Source organism: Mixophyes fleayi, chromosome 5 (genome assembly GCF_038048845.1).
Source record: "Mixophyes fleayi isolate aMixFle1 chromosome 5, aMixFle1.hap1, whole genome shotgun sequence".
NCBI classification, from domain to species: Eukaryota; Metazoa; Chordata; class Amphibia; order Anura; family Limnodynastidae; genus Mixophyes; species Mixophyes fleayi.
This window is the reverse complement of record NC_134406.1, coordinates 18941326-18957539: the sequence shown is the minus strand read 5'-3', so window position 1 is coordinate 18957539 and position 16214 is coordinate 18941326. Positions and strand designations below refer to the sequence as shown.

Genomic DNA, 16214 nt, shown 5'->3' with positions numbered 1-16214 from the left:
ATGTCCAGAACTGGACTATACACCAGGAAACGCAGCAACAGCCAATTCATCTTCGAGTGCAAAGGCGTGCAAAGTACCCTTACTACAGCATTTGATTTCTGGGGGCGGAACGGGGAAGGAAATGGGTGTATGCGCGTAATCAAGGTACTATAAGGGCGTGCCAAGTTCGAATTCACGCAACAGAGCCTTCAAGCTTTTGGCATCTCAAGAGTGCCTGTTTTCTGTTGAATCACTTGCAGCAGCAGCAGGTCGGGTGTAAGTGCCGATTACTAGTGATGATGGATGTGTATGCTGGAACATGTGTTTGCAATCAGGAGCAATAGGAAAAATGTGTTTTATGTATGTAGACATTAATTACATCCCAATAAATGTATTTTATGGAGGGGGGGGTTAATTTTTTTGTCATTAATGCCTATATTATAAGTTTTTGGGTTTTTTTCTGTCTCTTAGGACTTTATAGTCCACATATATATTGGATGTATTCTGTAGGGTATTGTGTTTGTTAGAGCAGGGCAAACCTATACCTGTATTCATCAACAGACGTATCTTTACATGCGCTCCTTGTTGAATACGGACGCGCGTATGCCCGATTGAAATAAATCGCACAATACCTAGTTGCACATGCCTGAATGAAGCAAGCCCTGTATATTCTAAAGCGCCTACCATGGACATTTTTTTCTTTCCCTTTTTAGAACTATATTCCATATAAAGCATATTACCCATACTTGGTACTAATCATTTAATAAAGGCAGCAATGAAAAATTCCAAAATGCAAACAAAAATAAATATAAATATATATATATATATACACATAGAAGTGTTTTATTTTCCCATGACTGCACAGTAAGTGACTCATGATAGTAAATTAGGAGAGACACTTCTCCTCACATGAGCTGTCTGATAAGGAAGCCATGCTATGGGGACAAGGCACATATCTACTGGCTGCAGTTACACTGTGACTGCAGCCTTTGTACACGGATGTGAGTGTCAGTTATGGGCAGACCTGGTGGGTAACGGTCACCCCCCTCTGCTCTCACACTGACCAATACGTGATGACGTCAGACGCAGAGGCTCCCTCTCTCCACCTATCCAGCCCCGGCCGATACCTGAGCGCGTTAACCTCTTCCTCCCCGGGCGGCGGTAGCATGTGACGGGGGGCGGGGTCTGTGTCTCCGGGGGGCGGGGTCTGGGCGGCAGGCAGACGGTGCCCAGTGCTCGGTGTCTCCGCGATGTGACCGGCTGCCTCTGGCTGTGTCCTCCCGCCGGCCTCCAGGAAATGGCCCTCAGCAAGTCGGTGCTGAGCCAGGCCACCTTCTGCTTCGGCCTGGCCATCGGCTTCATCTTCTGCTACGTGATCTTCACCATCGTCCTGAAGGAGGAAGCCGAGCCCCCGGCCGACATCCTGCACAATGACCCCCATGGGAGACACGGCGACCACCCCGGCGACCAGCTGGCCGGACATATCATGGACTTCAATGCCGACACCCAGCAGCACCACGGTAACCCGCCCCTGTCACTAATACCCCCCCCCGAATGTCACTAATCCCCCCCTGACTGTCACTGATACCCCCTCCCTCCCCCACTGTCACTGATACCCCACTCCTGCCACTAATCGCTCCCTGACTGTCACTAACATCCCCCCCCCTGTCTGTCACTAATATCCCCCCTCCTGTCACTAATCCCCCCTCCTGCCACTAATCCCCCCCCCCTTGCCACTAATCCCCCCTCCTGCCACTAATCCCCCCCTCCTGCCACTAATCCCCCCCTGTCACTAACACCCCCCCTGACTGTCACTAACACCCCCCCTGACTGACTAACACCCTCCCTGACTGTCACTAACACCCCCCCCCCTGACTGTCACTAACACCCCCCCCCCTGACTGTCACTAACACCCCCCCCCTGACTGTCACTAACACCCCCCCCATGACTGTCACTAACACCCCCCCATGACTGTCACTAACACCCCCCCCCATGACTGTCACTAATACCACCCTCCTCCCGACTGTCACTGATACCCCCCAGACTGTCACTAATACCCCCCCTCCTGCCACTAATACCCCCCCTCCCGACTGCCACTAATACCCTCCTCCCAACTGCCACTAATACCCCCCTGTCACTAATACCACCCCCCCTCCCCACTGTCACTAATACCACCCCCCCTCCCCACTGTCACTAATACCACTCCCCACTGTCACTAATACCACCCCCCCCTCCCCACTGTCACTAATACCACCCCCCCTCCCCACTGTCACTAATACCCCCCAGTCTGTCACTAATACCACCCCCCCTCCCCACTGTCACTAATACCACCCCCCCTCCCCACTGTCACTAATACCACTCCCCACTGTCACTAATACCACCCCCCCTCCCCACTGTCACTAATACCACCCCCCCTCTCCATTGTCACTAATACCCCCCCCAGACTGTCACTAATACCACCCCCCCTCCCCACTGTCACTAATACCCCCCTAGACTGTCACTAATACCACCCCCCCTCCCCACTGTCACTAATATCACCCCCCCTCCCCACTGTCACTAATACCACCCCCCCTCCCCACTGTCACTAATACCCCCCAGACTGTCACTAATACCACCCCCCCTCCCCACTATCACTAATATCACCCCCCCTCCCCACTGCCACTAATACCCCCCAGATTGTCACTAATACCACCCCCCCTCCCCACTGTCACTAATTTCTCCCCAGACTGTCACTAATTTCTCCCCAGACTGACACTAATACCACCCCCCCTCCCCACTGTCACTAATATCACCCCCCCTCCCCACTGCCACTAATACCACCCCCCCTCCCCACTGTCACTTATACCCCCCAGACTGTCACTAATACCACCCCCCCTCCCCAGAGTGTCACTAATACCACCCCCCCTCCCCAGAGTGTCACTAATACCACCCCCCCTCCCCAGAGTGTCACTAATACCACCCCCCCTCCCCAGAGTGTCACTAATACCACCCCCCCTCCCCAGAGTGTCACTAATACCACCCCCCCTCCCCAGAGTGTCACTAATACCACCCCCCCTCCCCAGACTGTCACTAATTTCTCCCCAGACTGTCACTAATTTCTCCCCAGACTGTCACTAATTTCTCCCCAGACTGTCACTAATTCCTCCCCAGACTGCCACTAATACCACCCCCCTCCCCGCTGTCACTAATACCACCACTGTTCCAAATCCCCCCCCCCCTCCTCCGTCTGTCCCAAATCCCCTCCCCCCCCGACTGACACTAATAACCCCCCCAAAACTGTCCCTGTTATTCCCTCCCCCTCGCAGACTGTCACTAATACTTCCCCTCCCTGACCAATATGTCCCCTGACAGTTTATAATTATCTCCTCTGAACAGTTATGGTGACTGACTTATATCCCTCTTGACAACTGATAGACATTGTCTAATACCCCCTCAGCACTTTATAGTGCGCCGCGGCTCCCAGGGGTGCCGCGGCGCTGTCTCAGGGGTGCCGCGCGGCAGCCATAAAAAAAACAAACAGAAACACCAATGCGCGCGGCGCCGGGACCCAGCATCTTCCTCTCTCACGCAGCAGCTGTCACTGATATAACAGCTGCGTGAGAGAGGAGGATGCTGGGTCCCGGCGCCGCGTGGATTGATAAGTGTTTCTGTTTGTTTTTTTATAGCTGGCGCATGGCAGAGGGGGCAAAGTGAGAGAGTGCAGAGGAGAGTGACAGGAGGGGACAGAGGAGAGTGACAGGAGGGGACAGAGGAGAGTGACAGGAGGGGACAGAGGAGAGTGACAGGAGGGGACAGAGCAGAGTGACAGGAGGGGACAGAGGAGAGTGACAGCGTAACAGGAGGGGACAGAGCAGAGTGACAGCGTGACAGGAGGGGACAGAGCAGAGTGACAGCGTGACAGGAGGGGACAGAGGAGAGTGACAGCGTGACAGGAGGGGACAGAGCAGAGTGACAGCATGACAGGAGGGGACAGCAGAGTGACAGCATGACAGGAGGGGACAGAGGAGAGTGACAGCATGACAGGAGGGGACAGAGGAGAGTGACAGCGTGACAGGAGGGGGACAGAGGAGAGTGACAGGAGGGGGACAGAGGAGAGTGACAGGAGGGGGACAGAGGAGAGTGACAGCGTGACAGGAGGGGGACAGAGGAGAGTGACAGGAGGGGGACAGAGGAGAGTGACAGGAGGGGGACAGAGGAGAGGGACAGCGTGGCAGAGGAGCTGTGACAGAGGGCAGAGGAGGGGGACAGGGCAGAGGAGCTGGGACAGCGTGACAGAGGGCAGAGGAGGGGGACAGCGTGAGAGGGCAGAGGAGGGGGACAGCGTGACAGGAGGGGGACAGAGGAGAGGGACAGCGTGGCAGAGGAGCTGGGACAGAGGGCAGAGGAGCTGGGACAGCGTGAGAGGGGCAGTGGAGGGGGACAGCGTGACAGGAGGGAGACAGCGTGACAGAGGGCAGAGGAGGGGGACAGTGGGCAGAGGAGGAGGGCAGCGTGAGAGGGGCAGTGGAGGGGGACATCGTGACAGGAGGGAGACAGCGTGACAGAGGGCAGAGGAGGGGGGACAGCGTGACAGAGGGCAGAGGGGGCAGCATGAGAGAGGGCAGAGTATCTGGATGCAGAGGGGGCATTTTTGCATACAACTAAATAAGCATTTCTGTCCTGACCTAAATACTTATTACAATTTTTTGACCCAACTACTTCTAAAACAGGACTGCTCGGTAATTATTTTGGAGGGGTGCCTTAAAACAATTATGGAGACTCTAAGGGTGCCGCGAACTGCAAAAGTTTGGGAACCACTGATATAGTCTGTTATAGGTGTCACTTGATTGTGTGCACTTCATTCTGTGATAATGCCTGTTTGTTTTATAATGTAAATATGCCTTGTTTTCTGTATCTTTATATATGAGATACATTTACCAAACATAGTTGACCTTTAAATCCAAATCACATCCTTTAAATCAAACTAATCGCAATGTCTGTTTTGAACATCTGCAAACAACAATAAACATAAAATATTGTTTTTAAATCCTTTTCTGAGATTTTCTGTCTGTCTCGGGGGAAAGCAGAATGCGACTGGAGCTACCAACAGGCAGCTGTAATGTTGACACTGAGCTGATTTAGTAGGGAATCTGGTTAACCTTAATATTCTCTAATAATAATAATAATATAATAGTGTAATAAAAGTAAACAAGTTTATGAAAGTGAAGATTTTATTTGAGCAAACAAGTATCCCATACCTACATATTACAACTTGGACAGTTATGGGAAATTCACTTTTAATTTATTTAGGTCACTTATTTAAAGAGAGACGGTGCATAGTTAAATGCTGTCTTGAGTATTTATTGAGCATGTAAATATGTGCGTGCTTTGTGAACCAGCTGTGCAGACATACAGGAACCTGCTTCCTGTGATCTGCTCTTGTGAGTTTATACCTCTTACATATGCACGACAATGCCAGATTAAATACTGCCTTCATTGCTTTCTTTTGTGATTTAGCATGTGGTATTGCAAGTTGTGAATGAGTCTTGGTAGAAGACTGGGAATATAGGACTGAGTAGAGAATACACCATCAAGACCAGTGCTTTTACTGCTGAAAAGAATATATGCATTATTAGGCCATTTTAGACTTTTTTGGCTGAAGATTATGTGGTTTGAGCTCCAAATAGCCTTCAGATGCTGTTCAGGCATGCAAAACATCCAGACTAGGCCCGTCTGACAGTGTGTCCATATATTTTCTAAAGCTGGGTACACACTACAGGAATTTTGACCAACTTTTTATGCAGAGCGATTTTACATGCGATTGATGGTCAGATCGCTCGGTCCATGGACTGCATACACACTAGCCTTGTTTAGGACGAGAAAGGGAAGAGCAGACGTCCCTTTAGCGACTTTACAACCATGTTGTCGTGAGCAATGACTGTAATTTTGTACTCACTGTTATGGATCGGTCGGAAGTTTATACACACTACACAGCGGAAACGAGAGATTGGACCGAAAATATTAAACGGTACGACCAACCAAATGAGGCGATAATCGTCCATTTGGGCAGACTTTCGACCATCGTGTCACTACACACACTGACCCGACTTTTGAACGAGCGGTCGTATGTCGGCTGTTTGAGCCGATTATTGGATGAAAACAGTGTAGTGTGTACCCAGCTTAAGCATTAAGTGGCTTGATCTTTCCAATTCGGCTAAGCTCCAACTTGGGCATAGATCTGGCTGCTTGGTGCTGTAGTTTAATGGCTAGATCTGCCCCTCGCCAAACGAGGTCTCGTCATTTTGCAAGTCTCTCAAACAGTATTTAAAATGAATAAAACAAAGAGGAAAACACATTTTATGTTTGTAACTTTGATTACAGGTCATTGTCCTAGAATGAAATGTACAGAACAGAGTAAAAAAAGTTTTCTTTATATACTAGTGTTCATTTATTCTTATTGCTTGATTTCTGTATTTGACTGTGTTAACCATGAAATGCAGAGAGGTGGAACGTGATAGGGAACCAAGTCAGAGACAGGTTGGCTGATGTGAAACAGTTGGAGGTTTGACACAACGTGGTAACAGAGAGCACAGGGAGTTAGGTAGAGGTAACAAGCAGTGGGTGATTCGGTATTTTGCTGGCTTCATCTCGGCAATGGGAAGGTTCCAAAGTGGACCCAATGTTTCAATAGTTCTAGTATATCTGTAAACAAATAAGCAAGGGAAAAGCCCTTCAGGAAACTTAAAATGAGTGTCAGCGCATGTCTTTGTATAGCGCCTTTTGTAAACCAATACAATCTCTGTTCCCTTCAGACGAGGATGTCCACATATCTGAAGATCTGTCCAAGAAGGTGAGAATCCTGTGCTGGGTCATGACTGGACCTCAAAACCTGGACAAGAAAACAAAACACGTAAAAGCCACTTGGGCACAAAAGTGCAATAAAATGTTGTACATGAGCTCTGAAGAAAATAAAGACTTCCCCACAGTAGGACTGGATACTAAGGAAGGAAGGGACCAACTCTACTGGAAAACAATCAAGGCCTTCCAGTATGTCCACGACCACCACTTGGAAGATGCCGACTGGTTCATGAAAGCAGACGACGACACGTACGTGGTGGTGGAGAACTTGCGCTGGCTCTTGTCGAAGTACAGTCCGGAGGACCCCATCTACTTTGGCAGGCGGTTCAAGCCCTATGTAAAACAAGGGTACATGAGCGGAGGGGCTGGTTATGTGCTGAGTAAAGAAGCCTTAAAGAGGTTTGTGAATGCCTTCAAGGAAGAGAAATGCACGCACAGCTCCTCCGTGGAGGACCTGGCGCTCGGGAAGTGTATGGAGAACATTCACGTCAAGGCCGGAGATTCCAGAGACACCAGTGGAAAAGAGACCTTTCACCCGTTTGTTCCTGAACATCATCTCATCCAGGGCTATTTGCCAAAGACTTTCTGGTATTGGAATTACAACTACTATCCGGCCATAGAGGTAAGGCACGCTATATAATTTATTTATATAGCGCCACTGATTCCGCAGCGCTGTACAGAGAACTCATTCACATCAGTCCCTGCCCCATTGGAGCTTACAGTCTAAATTCCCTAACACACACAAACAGACACAGAGAGAGATAATAGAGGCCAAGTGCAATGTTAGCTGCTCTGTACTCGAGTCTTCTATGCTAGGTTGCACGTCATTGGTGGAAATAAATCCGCCTGGAATGTTTGCAGCTAAGCTTACCTAGACTTTGTGACAATAGAAATGTAGCATTGGCTGCAGTCCAGTATACAGCGCTATAGATAAGACACATTAACCCCAGGCAATATTCTAAGTATACATCCTTATTTTAGTGTTGCATGGGTTCACACTACAGACATTACTTTTTTTTTTTAACCCCTATAAGACTGATTCCACAACTTTTTACGTTAGTAATCTTTTAATCTAACCTACATATTGAAATGGTGTGTTGCTTTCATTTATTATATTAGACTACATTCCTTTCATTCTCATAAGCATAGGGACGCCTATGTTGTCTGTACGCGCCTTGTTTAAGGGCGCCTTGTTTAAGGGCGCCTTGTACGCACCTTGTTTAAGGGCTTATGGAAGTAAAGTAGAATATTCAGCCTGATGCTTCTGGATCGTGCAAACAGTGTTCACATTTGAACGCTGACTGGGCAGTTCACACACGGAATAAAAGGCGTTCGGCTAATCCCTGGACAGTGATTGTGGGTGGCTCATTCATGAGTGTGATTTTCAACACCCCCCCTCCATCTGAAGAGTGATATTTACAAATGTCATATTACATTAGGGCTAGATTTACTAAACTGTGGGTTTGGAAAAGTGGAGATGTTGCCTATAGCAACCAATTGGATTCTAGCTGTCATTTATTTAGTGCATTCTACAAAATGACAGCTAGAATCTGTTTGGTTGCTATAGGCAACATCTCCACTTTCTCAAACCAGCAGTTCAGTAAATATTCCCCTAAGGATTTAAAGGAATGCCGTTATCTAAATGATATATCTTTACTGACTGCTGCCGTGAACTTAGGCACGACCGTGGCCTCTTATGTGAAACAGCAGGTAGAAGATATCGGCAGTGCTCATTTCAGGTATCTGCTGCCTGCCATCCCCATTACAAGCAACTTCTATTAGATCCGAGTGACACTAAAATCGTTTAGTGCTGATAAATGGGGAAAACAGTAACACAAACCAGGCTCTCTCCAAGTTAAACATAAGAATAATAATAGAAAAGGCTTAAAAAAGTGAAGAAGAAATAAAATATACAGCTTGTTTTTATATCCTGTCACTCCTTCAAATGTAAAATAAAGTACATCTATTTAGTGTTGTTACACTCGGGTGATCTAGCTAATTAAACATTAAATTAATGGTCTTGCACTAACTGTATAAAAGTTACAAAAAGCAGAATCTTGAGTGTTTTTTTTTTTCTTTTTATAATTTTGCCAATTTCCCCTTTTGATGGATTAGACGCTCCTGTATAAACATAGTGGACTAGCACACAATGATCCCAAATCAATCACTTTTATCAGCAGAACCTTGAGAACAGACAGTTTCCTACATGTAAAGTGGATTTGTCACCTGTGTACAATGTTCTAAATCAGGGTGTTACGCATAAAATAAACCAGTTTCTGCCTTGCCTCACAGTGGGAGCGGCTGTTTCCATTTATTATTTTCAAAGTTATTATGAGAGTTAACTTGAGAGCTTTACGTAAAACTTCCCTGAGGAGCCCAAGATGATCAGATTTCAGTAGACAATTTCTTGTGAATTGACCTGATTATTTTTGTTTTATTTCATTTACAATTCTAGTGAAATACTAAGTGACAAGTAAATTTCAGTGAGTGTAACCAAAACTGTACTTGGGAAATATCAAAAAAGTGCTCAGGACCGTGTCATGTACCTTATGATCCATAAATGCTTCCACAATTAGTAACAACTGATGTGTTGTCCAATATGACGCTGTATGCAATGTATTGTACGTGGTAACTGCTAGTAAATTATGTACATACTATTGTCTCGCCCGTTTAGGTGCCACATATTTCATTGCTGCCCCTATAGACAATGTACATGGCAGTGAGATCAATAGGGCATCTCATGGAGGTCTTAAAAATCAGGATTCCAGGGTTGGGACCCCCGTCTACAATTTCATATAATATTCTATTAAATAATGTTTCAAAGGGGAGGACGTGTCCATTTAAGCAGCTCTCAGTAAGTGCAATACTCTTGGGGGGTATATTTACTAAACTGCGGGTTTGAAAAAGTGGAGATGTTGCCTGTAGCAACCAATCAGATTCCAGTTATCGTTTATTTAGAACATTCTACAAAATGACAGCTAGAATCTGATTGGTTGCTATAGGCAACATCTCCACTTTTTCAAACCCGCAGTTTAGTAAATATACCCCTTGTTGTGTTTTGGCCCAGATTATCTTATATACAGTGTTTAATTGTTCTAAAAGTCACGCTAAAAAGTAAGACGCCGTTTTGGTGGCCCAGGCCAACACACTTAACACCGTTGTTAGGAATTCGGCATTTGTAATCTAATATTGTATAATTTTGACTGTGTGATTACAAATACTATTTAAGTATTTTGTTTTAGTAATAAGTTCTGATGATCTCCTCTTATACATTTCATTCACCCTACCCACAATAAGCATTAATTAAATGACAGTAGCAATAGTAATCTATAGCTAAAGTTTAAAATATTAAGGGTGTGACCTGGGATACATTATGAACCAGACTTTCCTGTAGGACTACTATATAAGTAAAGACTTGAGATTTCTTGATTGGTGAAACTGCATTATTTGCAAGAAAAGAGGTTTCTAGTCTTCAAAGAAATCTTACTAGAACATTTGGAATTTCCAGGTCTGCATATCATCATCATCACCATTTATTTATATAGCGCCACTGATTCCGCAGCGCTGTACAGAGAACTCATTCACATCAGTCCCTGCCCCATTGGAGCTTACAGTCTAAATTCCCTAACATGCACACAGACAGAGAGAGAGAGACAGAGAGACTAGGGTCAATTTTGATAGCAGCCAATTAACCTATTAGTATGTTTTTGGAGTGTGGGAGGAAACCGGAGCACCCGGAGGAAACCCACGCAAACACAGGGAGAACATACAAATTCCACACAGATAAGGCCATAGTTATAGTTTATTGATGAGGTATAATTGTAATGCTTAGCTCTCAAAAGGAAACATAGTATTTTGAGAAATAAGAAACCAATTTGTTTATGTTCCTGTTTCCCTTTGTTGCATCTTCACTGATATAATTGGTGGAGTAAATGAGATTTTCCTGCTTCACTCCCTCAGGATGGTTTCTAAATAATGGGAAGGGTCTTTTGGGTAAATGCCATTTTACGTGGCAGCCCATTGTGTTGAAGCCTCACCCCACTTTATTTACAGAGCATGAAATGTGCGTGTACTGATGCAAGATGTTCGCCCAAAGGCTGTCTGTGTTGTTTTGTTTGGTCTCTTCAGTGCAGTACAGGTTGATATGGTCTGCATGTGAAATAAGAGCAGAATTAGGAAGGGGCACTGACTCATGTTATATGGCGTTAGCCATAATTTCATTCTTTCAGATTTTATTACTTAGAAATATAATCTGTGACACTTTAGCTTCAACAAAGAATAACAATTTAAAAAACTCTGTTCTGTGGTTCCATAATGAGGATTATATTTCAAAGTAAGTTCTATGCCAGGCTCTGCAAATGTTTTACTCTGGTAATAGCAAGGAGCTCACACTAGGTGATAAGAAGAGCACACGTTGTATGTCCAATTTATTATAGCACACCCCGTTGTCATCACATCCTCTACACAGTATGTTATACACCATGTTGTCACACAGCCCTAGCATATAAAACAGCCCCATATTCTCAGCATATAGAGCTGCCCCATCCGATGACCAGGGCAGAGCTGGCGTTTACAATAATGTCTCAAAGGGGAGGACGTGTCCATTTAAGCAACTCTCGGTAAGTGCAGTACTCTTATTTTACTAAACTGCGGGTTTGAAAAAGTGGAGATGTTGCCTATAGCAACCAATTAGATTCCAGTTATCATTTATTTAGTACATTTTACAAAATTACAGCTAGGATCTGGTTGCTATAGGCAACATCTCCACTTTTTCAAACCCGCAGTTTAGTAAATATACCCCTTGCAGTAGTATCCAATTATGGTCCCTGCTCATTGGTTTTCCAGCACAACCGCCTTGTTTTGTTATGGATGCACTAAAGTAGAGAGCACCTGTTTTGGTCTGACTTAATATTCATGGGAACATTCCCCATTTCCTAACGCATTTCACCATAAAGCGCTGTTTCCTAGCGTTTCCATGGACTGCGCTCCCATGAATGTTGGTCAAGACCAAATAGCTGCCTCCACATCCCGTAAAGGTATAGAGGTCACCCACTTAAGTAAGTACTCAGCGCAAAACTTAAAATCTAGAACTAGTCGCTAGTCTTTACAACAGTTCACTCTGCTAACATTAAATCGTCAGCATTACTTACCTCTTATGTAGCAGTTGCCCAATCCCCTGGGTCTCCCGAAGCCCTAATGGTCATTGTGCTGGTCATTGTGTTGGTCATTGTGCTGGTCATTGTGTTGGTTGTGCCCTTGTAAGTTCACAGTGGGACAGGGAGCAAGAACATGATCATGTTGTACTTGTACCCAGATGAGCAGATCTGGACAATTAAAGCAATTGAAGGTCCCAGCAGATAATCCAGAGACAGGATTTAATATAAGTACAGTGAATTCCACCTAGTTCTACGTTTTGGATGGAGTAGAAGACTCTCCATAAGAAGTCTTTAATGGAACAGGGACGGACTAATCTTGTGACATCTTTCTTTATTCCAGGGCCCCGGCTGCTGCTCCGACCTGGCCGTATCTTTTCATTATGTGGACTCTACAACAATGTACCAGCTGGAGTACCTGATCCATCACCTCCGTCCTTATGGATACATGTACAGATACGACCCTGACTCTCGGAATAATCCATCCGAGCAGAACGTGAAGGAAGAATCTGTAAAATCAGAGTGAATGCCACATTATTTTTCCAGGAAGAAAATGCACTGAGTTCACCTGGTCAGACCTACGACTACAGTTGATAAGGGAAAAAAACAACTTAATGTCCTGTACTATATGTTTGACTGTATTGGAGGTATTTGTTTGCTTGTATGGTTTTTTTTTACACTTGAAATGACCACAAACGGAATCTTTCCTGTGGACCTCTGTGATGTTCTGATATTTTTTTTTAATCTATTTTGTGAAACGTCAAAGATCCATTTTGGTGATCATAGGAAGGGACATTACCCCTTTTTTTTTTTTATCATTGACAATCTTATGTTTATTTGTGGAAGAATCGTAACTTGCACAGTACACTTGTATGTAAAGAAGTTATTTGAAATTCAACTCATGTCCTAAATAATCTAAACCTTCCTACATGCCCAGTCAAAACTTCGTAAGTGACTCTATGGACTCTACCCACCAAGACAATCTACTTCTGGGTAATGCCTTCGATATAGCATGTCACATGGTGACCACAAATCCTATCCTGCACTGAGGAGTACTAACCAGGATGAAACAGGCTTTTCTGTAGTTGAATATTGCCCATGTCTCGCTCTAAGTACTGGTAAAGCATTGACTCAGATGTGTCCTGTAAATATCACTACCCAGAAGTGCATTCACAGTAATGGAAGTGGCGTATTAAAACATTGTCGAATTACTTAGAAACGTTCAACCACCCTTCTCTATATAGGCAGCTACATCTAGACTCGTCATTTTGCAGTACATGTTAAAAGTGGTACAAGCAAATGACACAAAGCTGCTAATTATTTACTAACAGTTGTAGGATAAAATACAGTACATGACAGTCATTGAAAGTTGTACCCCCTTTAATGACTAAATGCCCGAAAGAAAGAACAGATTTATACAAACACAATACACGTGTTTAATAGATCCTATTAAATATGTGGCTGACATTCTTATAATTGCCCCAGGTTAGACACACACCAGGACTTCATTTAGCTGATTCCGATTCTTGAATCTTCATCTCTGTTCATCTTTTGGCCCTCTTCTGGACATATTGTCATACTCCATCATTATTTATTTGCAATTTATTTATTGTAAACCATGCCTGAAGAATTATATTGCTAATACTATAGTTGGGCATTATTGTAACTTTATCTTGTATTATGTAAATCATTTAAATGGGGTTAATTAATCAATTTTGAATTTTGTAGAGATTTGCATCCCCTTTTTATTATGACATTAACTTTATGGTTATTTGTGTTTATTGAACAGACATATCATCATATTTCTTCTTCATCTTTATGTATAGACACTTCTTAAATACGTATGTATCATTCTAATGTCTTTTAAATGTAATATAATTTCTTCCCTACTTTTCAGGGGTGGGGGGTTCTTGTCTACCTGCAGTAGAGTTGGAGTCTATACGATATAGCTACGGTCATTATTGAGATTTATAGGCCTGCATTGTCTGGGCGTTGTTAGCAGTGTAGGATGGTATTCTCCTTAGATGTGTTTATCCGGTTGGATAAATCCCATGACTCTGGCTACAGAGGAAGCCATTGGTCGCAGGTCTTAAAAGTGCCTAAAGGTCCATTTGTAGTAAAAATAATAATATACTTGGCATGTAGCAGTCAAGGTTAAGTTCCTTACAGTAATCCGCTGTGTTTCATAATGAGATATAGCAATAAGGTCCAAGACCAAACATATGGTGGGCTCTCACACTAGTGTAGTTAAAGCCCAGCATTTAATATGAAAGAGATTTTCCACTGGTCCTCTGGATGGAACAGCGTTTCTCAAACTAGTACCTGTTGGAACTGATCCTCCAGATGGAACAGCGTTTCTAAACCTAGTACCTGTTGGAACTGGTCCTCCGGATGGAACAGCGTTTCTCACACTAGTACCTGTTGGAACTGATCCTCCCGATGGAACAGCGTTTCTCACACTAGTACCTGTTGGAACTGATCCTCCCGATGGAACAGCGTTTCTCACACTAGTACCTGTTGGAACTGATCCTCCCGATGGAACAGCGTTTCTCAAACTAGTACCTGTTGGAACTGGTCCTCTGGATGTAACAGCGTTTCTCAACCTAGTACCTGTTGGAACTGGTCCTCCAGATGGAACAGCGTTTCTAAACCTAGTACCTGTTGGAACTGATCCTCCCGATGGAACAGCGTTTCTCACACTAGTACCTGTTGGAACTGGTCCTCCGGATGGAACAGCGTTTCTCACACTAGTACCTGTTGGAACTGGTCCTCCGGATGGAACAGCGTTTCTCACACTAGTACCTGTTGGAACTGGTCCTCCGGATGGAACAGCGTTTCTCACACTAGTACCTGTTGGAACTGGTCCTCCGGATGGAACAGCGTTTCTCACACTAGTACCTGTTGGAACTGGTCCTCCGGATGGAACAGCGTTTCTCACACTAGTACCTGTTGGAACTGGTCCTCCGGATGGAACAGCGTTTCTCACACTAGTACCTGTTGGAACTGGTCCTCCGGATGGAACAGCGTTTCTCACACTAGTACCTGTTGGAACTGGTCCTCCGGATGGAACAGCGTTTCTCACACTAGTACCTGTTGGAACTGGTCCTCCGGATGGAACAGCGTTTCTCACACTAGTACCTGTTGGAACTGGTCCTCCGGATGGAACAGCGTTTCTCACACTAGTACCTGTTGGAACTGATCCTCCCGATGAAACAGCACTTCTCACACTAGTACCTGTTAGGTCCTGAAGTAACATTACAGTGCTGTAGATTAATGTTGGTTTGTCTTGTTAGACCATTAGCAGAAACCTGTGTTAAATAAATACACTGCCGTCACTTTTACATATCTATCTTACAAGCTCACCAGTTGAAGTTTACGAAGAGAACTCAAGACCTACACATGATGTGGGGGGCCCTTATTACAAGCAACGTAAACTTGATTATTTAGAAAAAAATCTATATTTTTATATGCATTTATATTAAAACCCTTCTGATTTTGAAGTCCTTTGATTGTGTATATGACATCCAGTAACATTAAAACATTGTTTTAATAATTTATCAACTTGTGTTATTTCTATATTTGTTTTAGTTAATTTTCAATCATTATAACCTTGATGTTAGTAGGCTTCAACAATTATCTATAAGCTTGAGGGAATGGTTATAAGTTGTTGGGGGTGTCATATAATACTCTCCAAAGGGAGAAGGGATTTCTGGGTAAGATGTACTTTTGAGTCACTGCTAGAGCAGTACACAGATGTACTTTGGCCTAGTGCAGTGTAAGTTAGGTCAGTACATGAGCACTATAAAAGCAGCAGAATGACTCTCCATAAGGAAAAGGGACTGGGTTTAGCCATTTACATGTCAGTTATTGACTACTTAACGCACTGGGTTTTCAGAACACGGCTCGGACTTTACCAATGAGTCCTGTTTCCTTTTGAAAACAATTATTCGCTGTTTTTTCTCAGTATAATTTGAATTCTCCCTATCCTTATTGTTCGATTGGGGAAATGCGCAAATGTTTTTTATTTCTGGTTAATATACGGTAGTTTTGGGTTTTTTTTCTTCCTATTCTGGTCTTTAAAAAAATTATTGAAAAAGTTTGAGGACCACCTCATACTCAGACTTTCAAACACATAGAAGATGTTCAAATGTGGAAAATAGGTTCCTCCCACTTGATGATAAATGATATCCTTGTTTGTAGGTAGATACACCCAAACTACAGCAAACTCAAACAATACAAAACAGG

General features: G+C 44.3%; 1 protein-coding gene across 1 annotated transcript; it reads left to right on the top strand.

Annotated features, from left to right (window-relative positions):
- Nucleotides 1-1167: 1167 nt before the first annotated feature.
- C1GALT1 (core 1 synthase, glycoprotein-N-acetylgalactosamine 3-beta-galactosyltransferase 1) lies at nucleotides 1168-14387 on the top strand. Its single transcript, XM_075211759.1, has 3 exons — nucleotides 1168-1499; nucleotides 6771-7438; nucleotides 12313-14387. Exons 1-3 carry the CDS (start codon nucleotides 1277-1279, stop codon nucleotides 12493-12495), a joined length of 1074 nt encoding a protein of 357 aa, XP_075067860.1. The 5' UTR covers nucleotides 1168-1276; the 3' UTR covers nucleotides 12496-14387.
- The last annotated feature ends 1827 nt before the right edge of the window (nucleotides 14388-16214 follow it).

Bases quoted from the DNA above. Each gene is read 5' to 3' on its own strand.
- C1GALT1 (XM_075211759.1), top strand. From the start codon at position 1,277: ATGGCCCTCAGCAAGTCGGTGCTGAGCCAGGCCACCTTCTGCTTCGGC. The intron at 1,500-6,770 runs GTAACCCGCCCC...TGTTCCCTTCAG, and splicing joins CGACACCCAGCAGCACCACG to ACGAGGATGTCCACATATCT. The intron at 7,439-12,312 runs GTAAGGCACGCT...TCTTTATTCCAG, and splicing joins ACTACTATCCGGCCATAGAG to GGCCCCGGCTGCTGCTCCGA.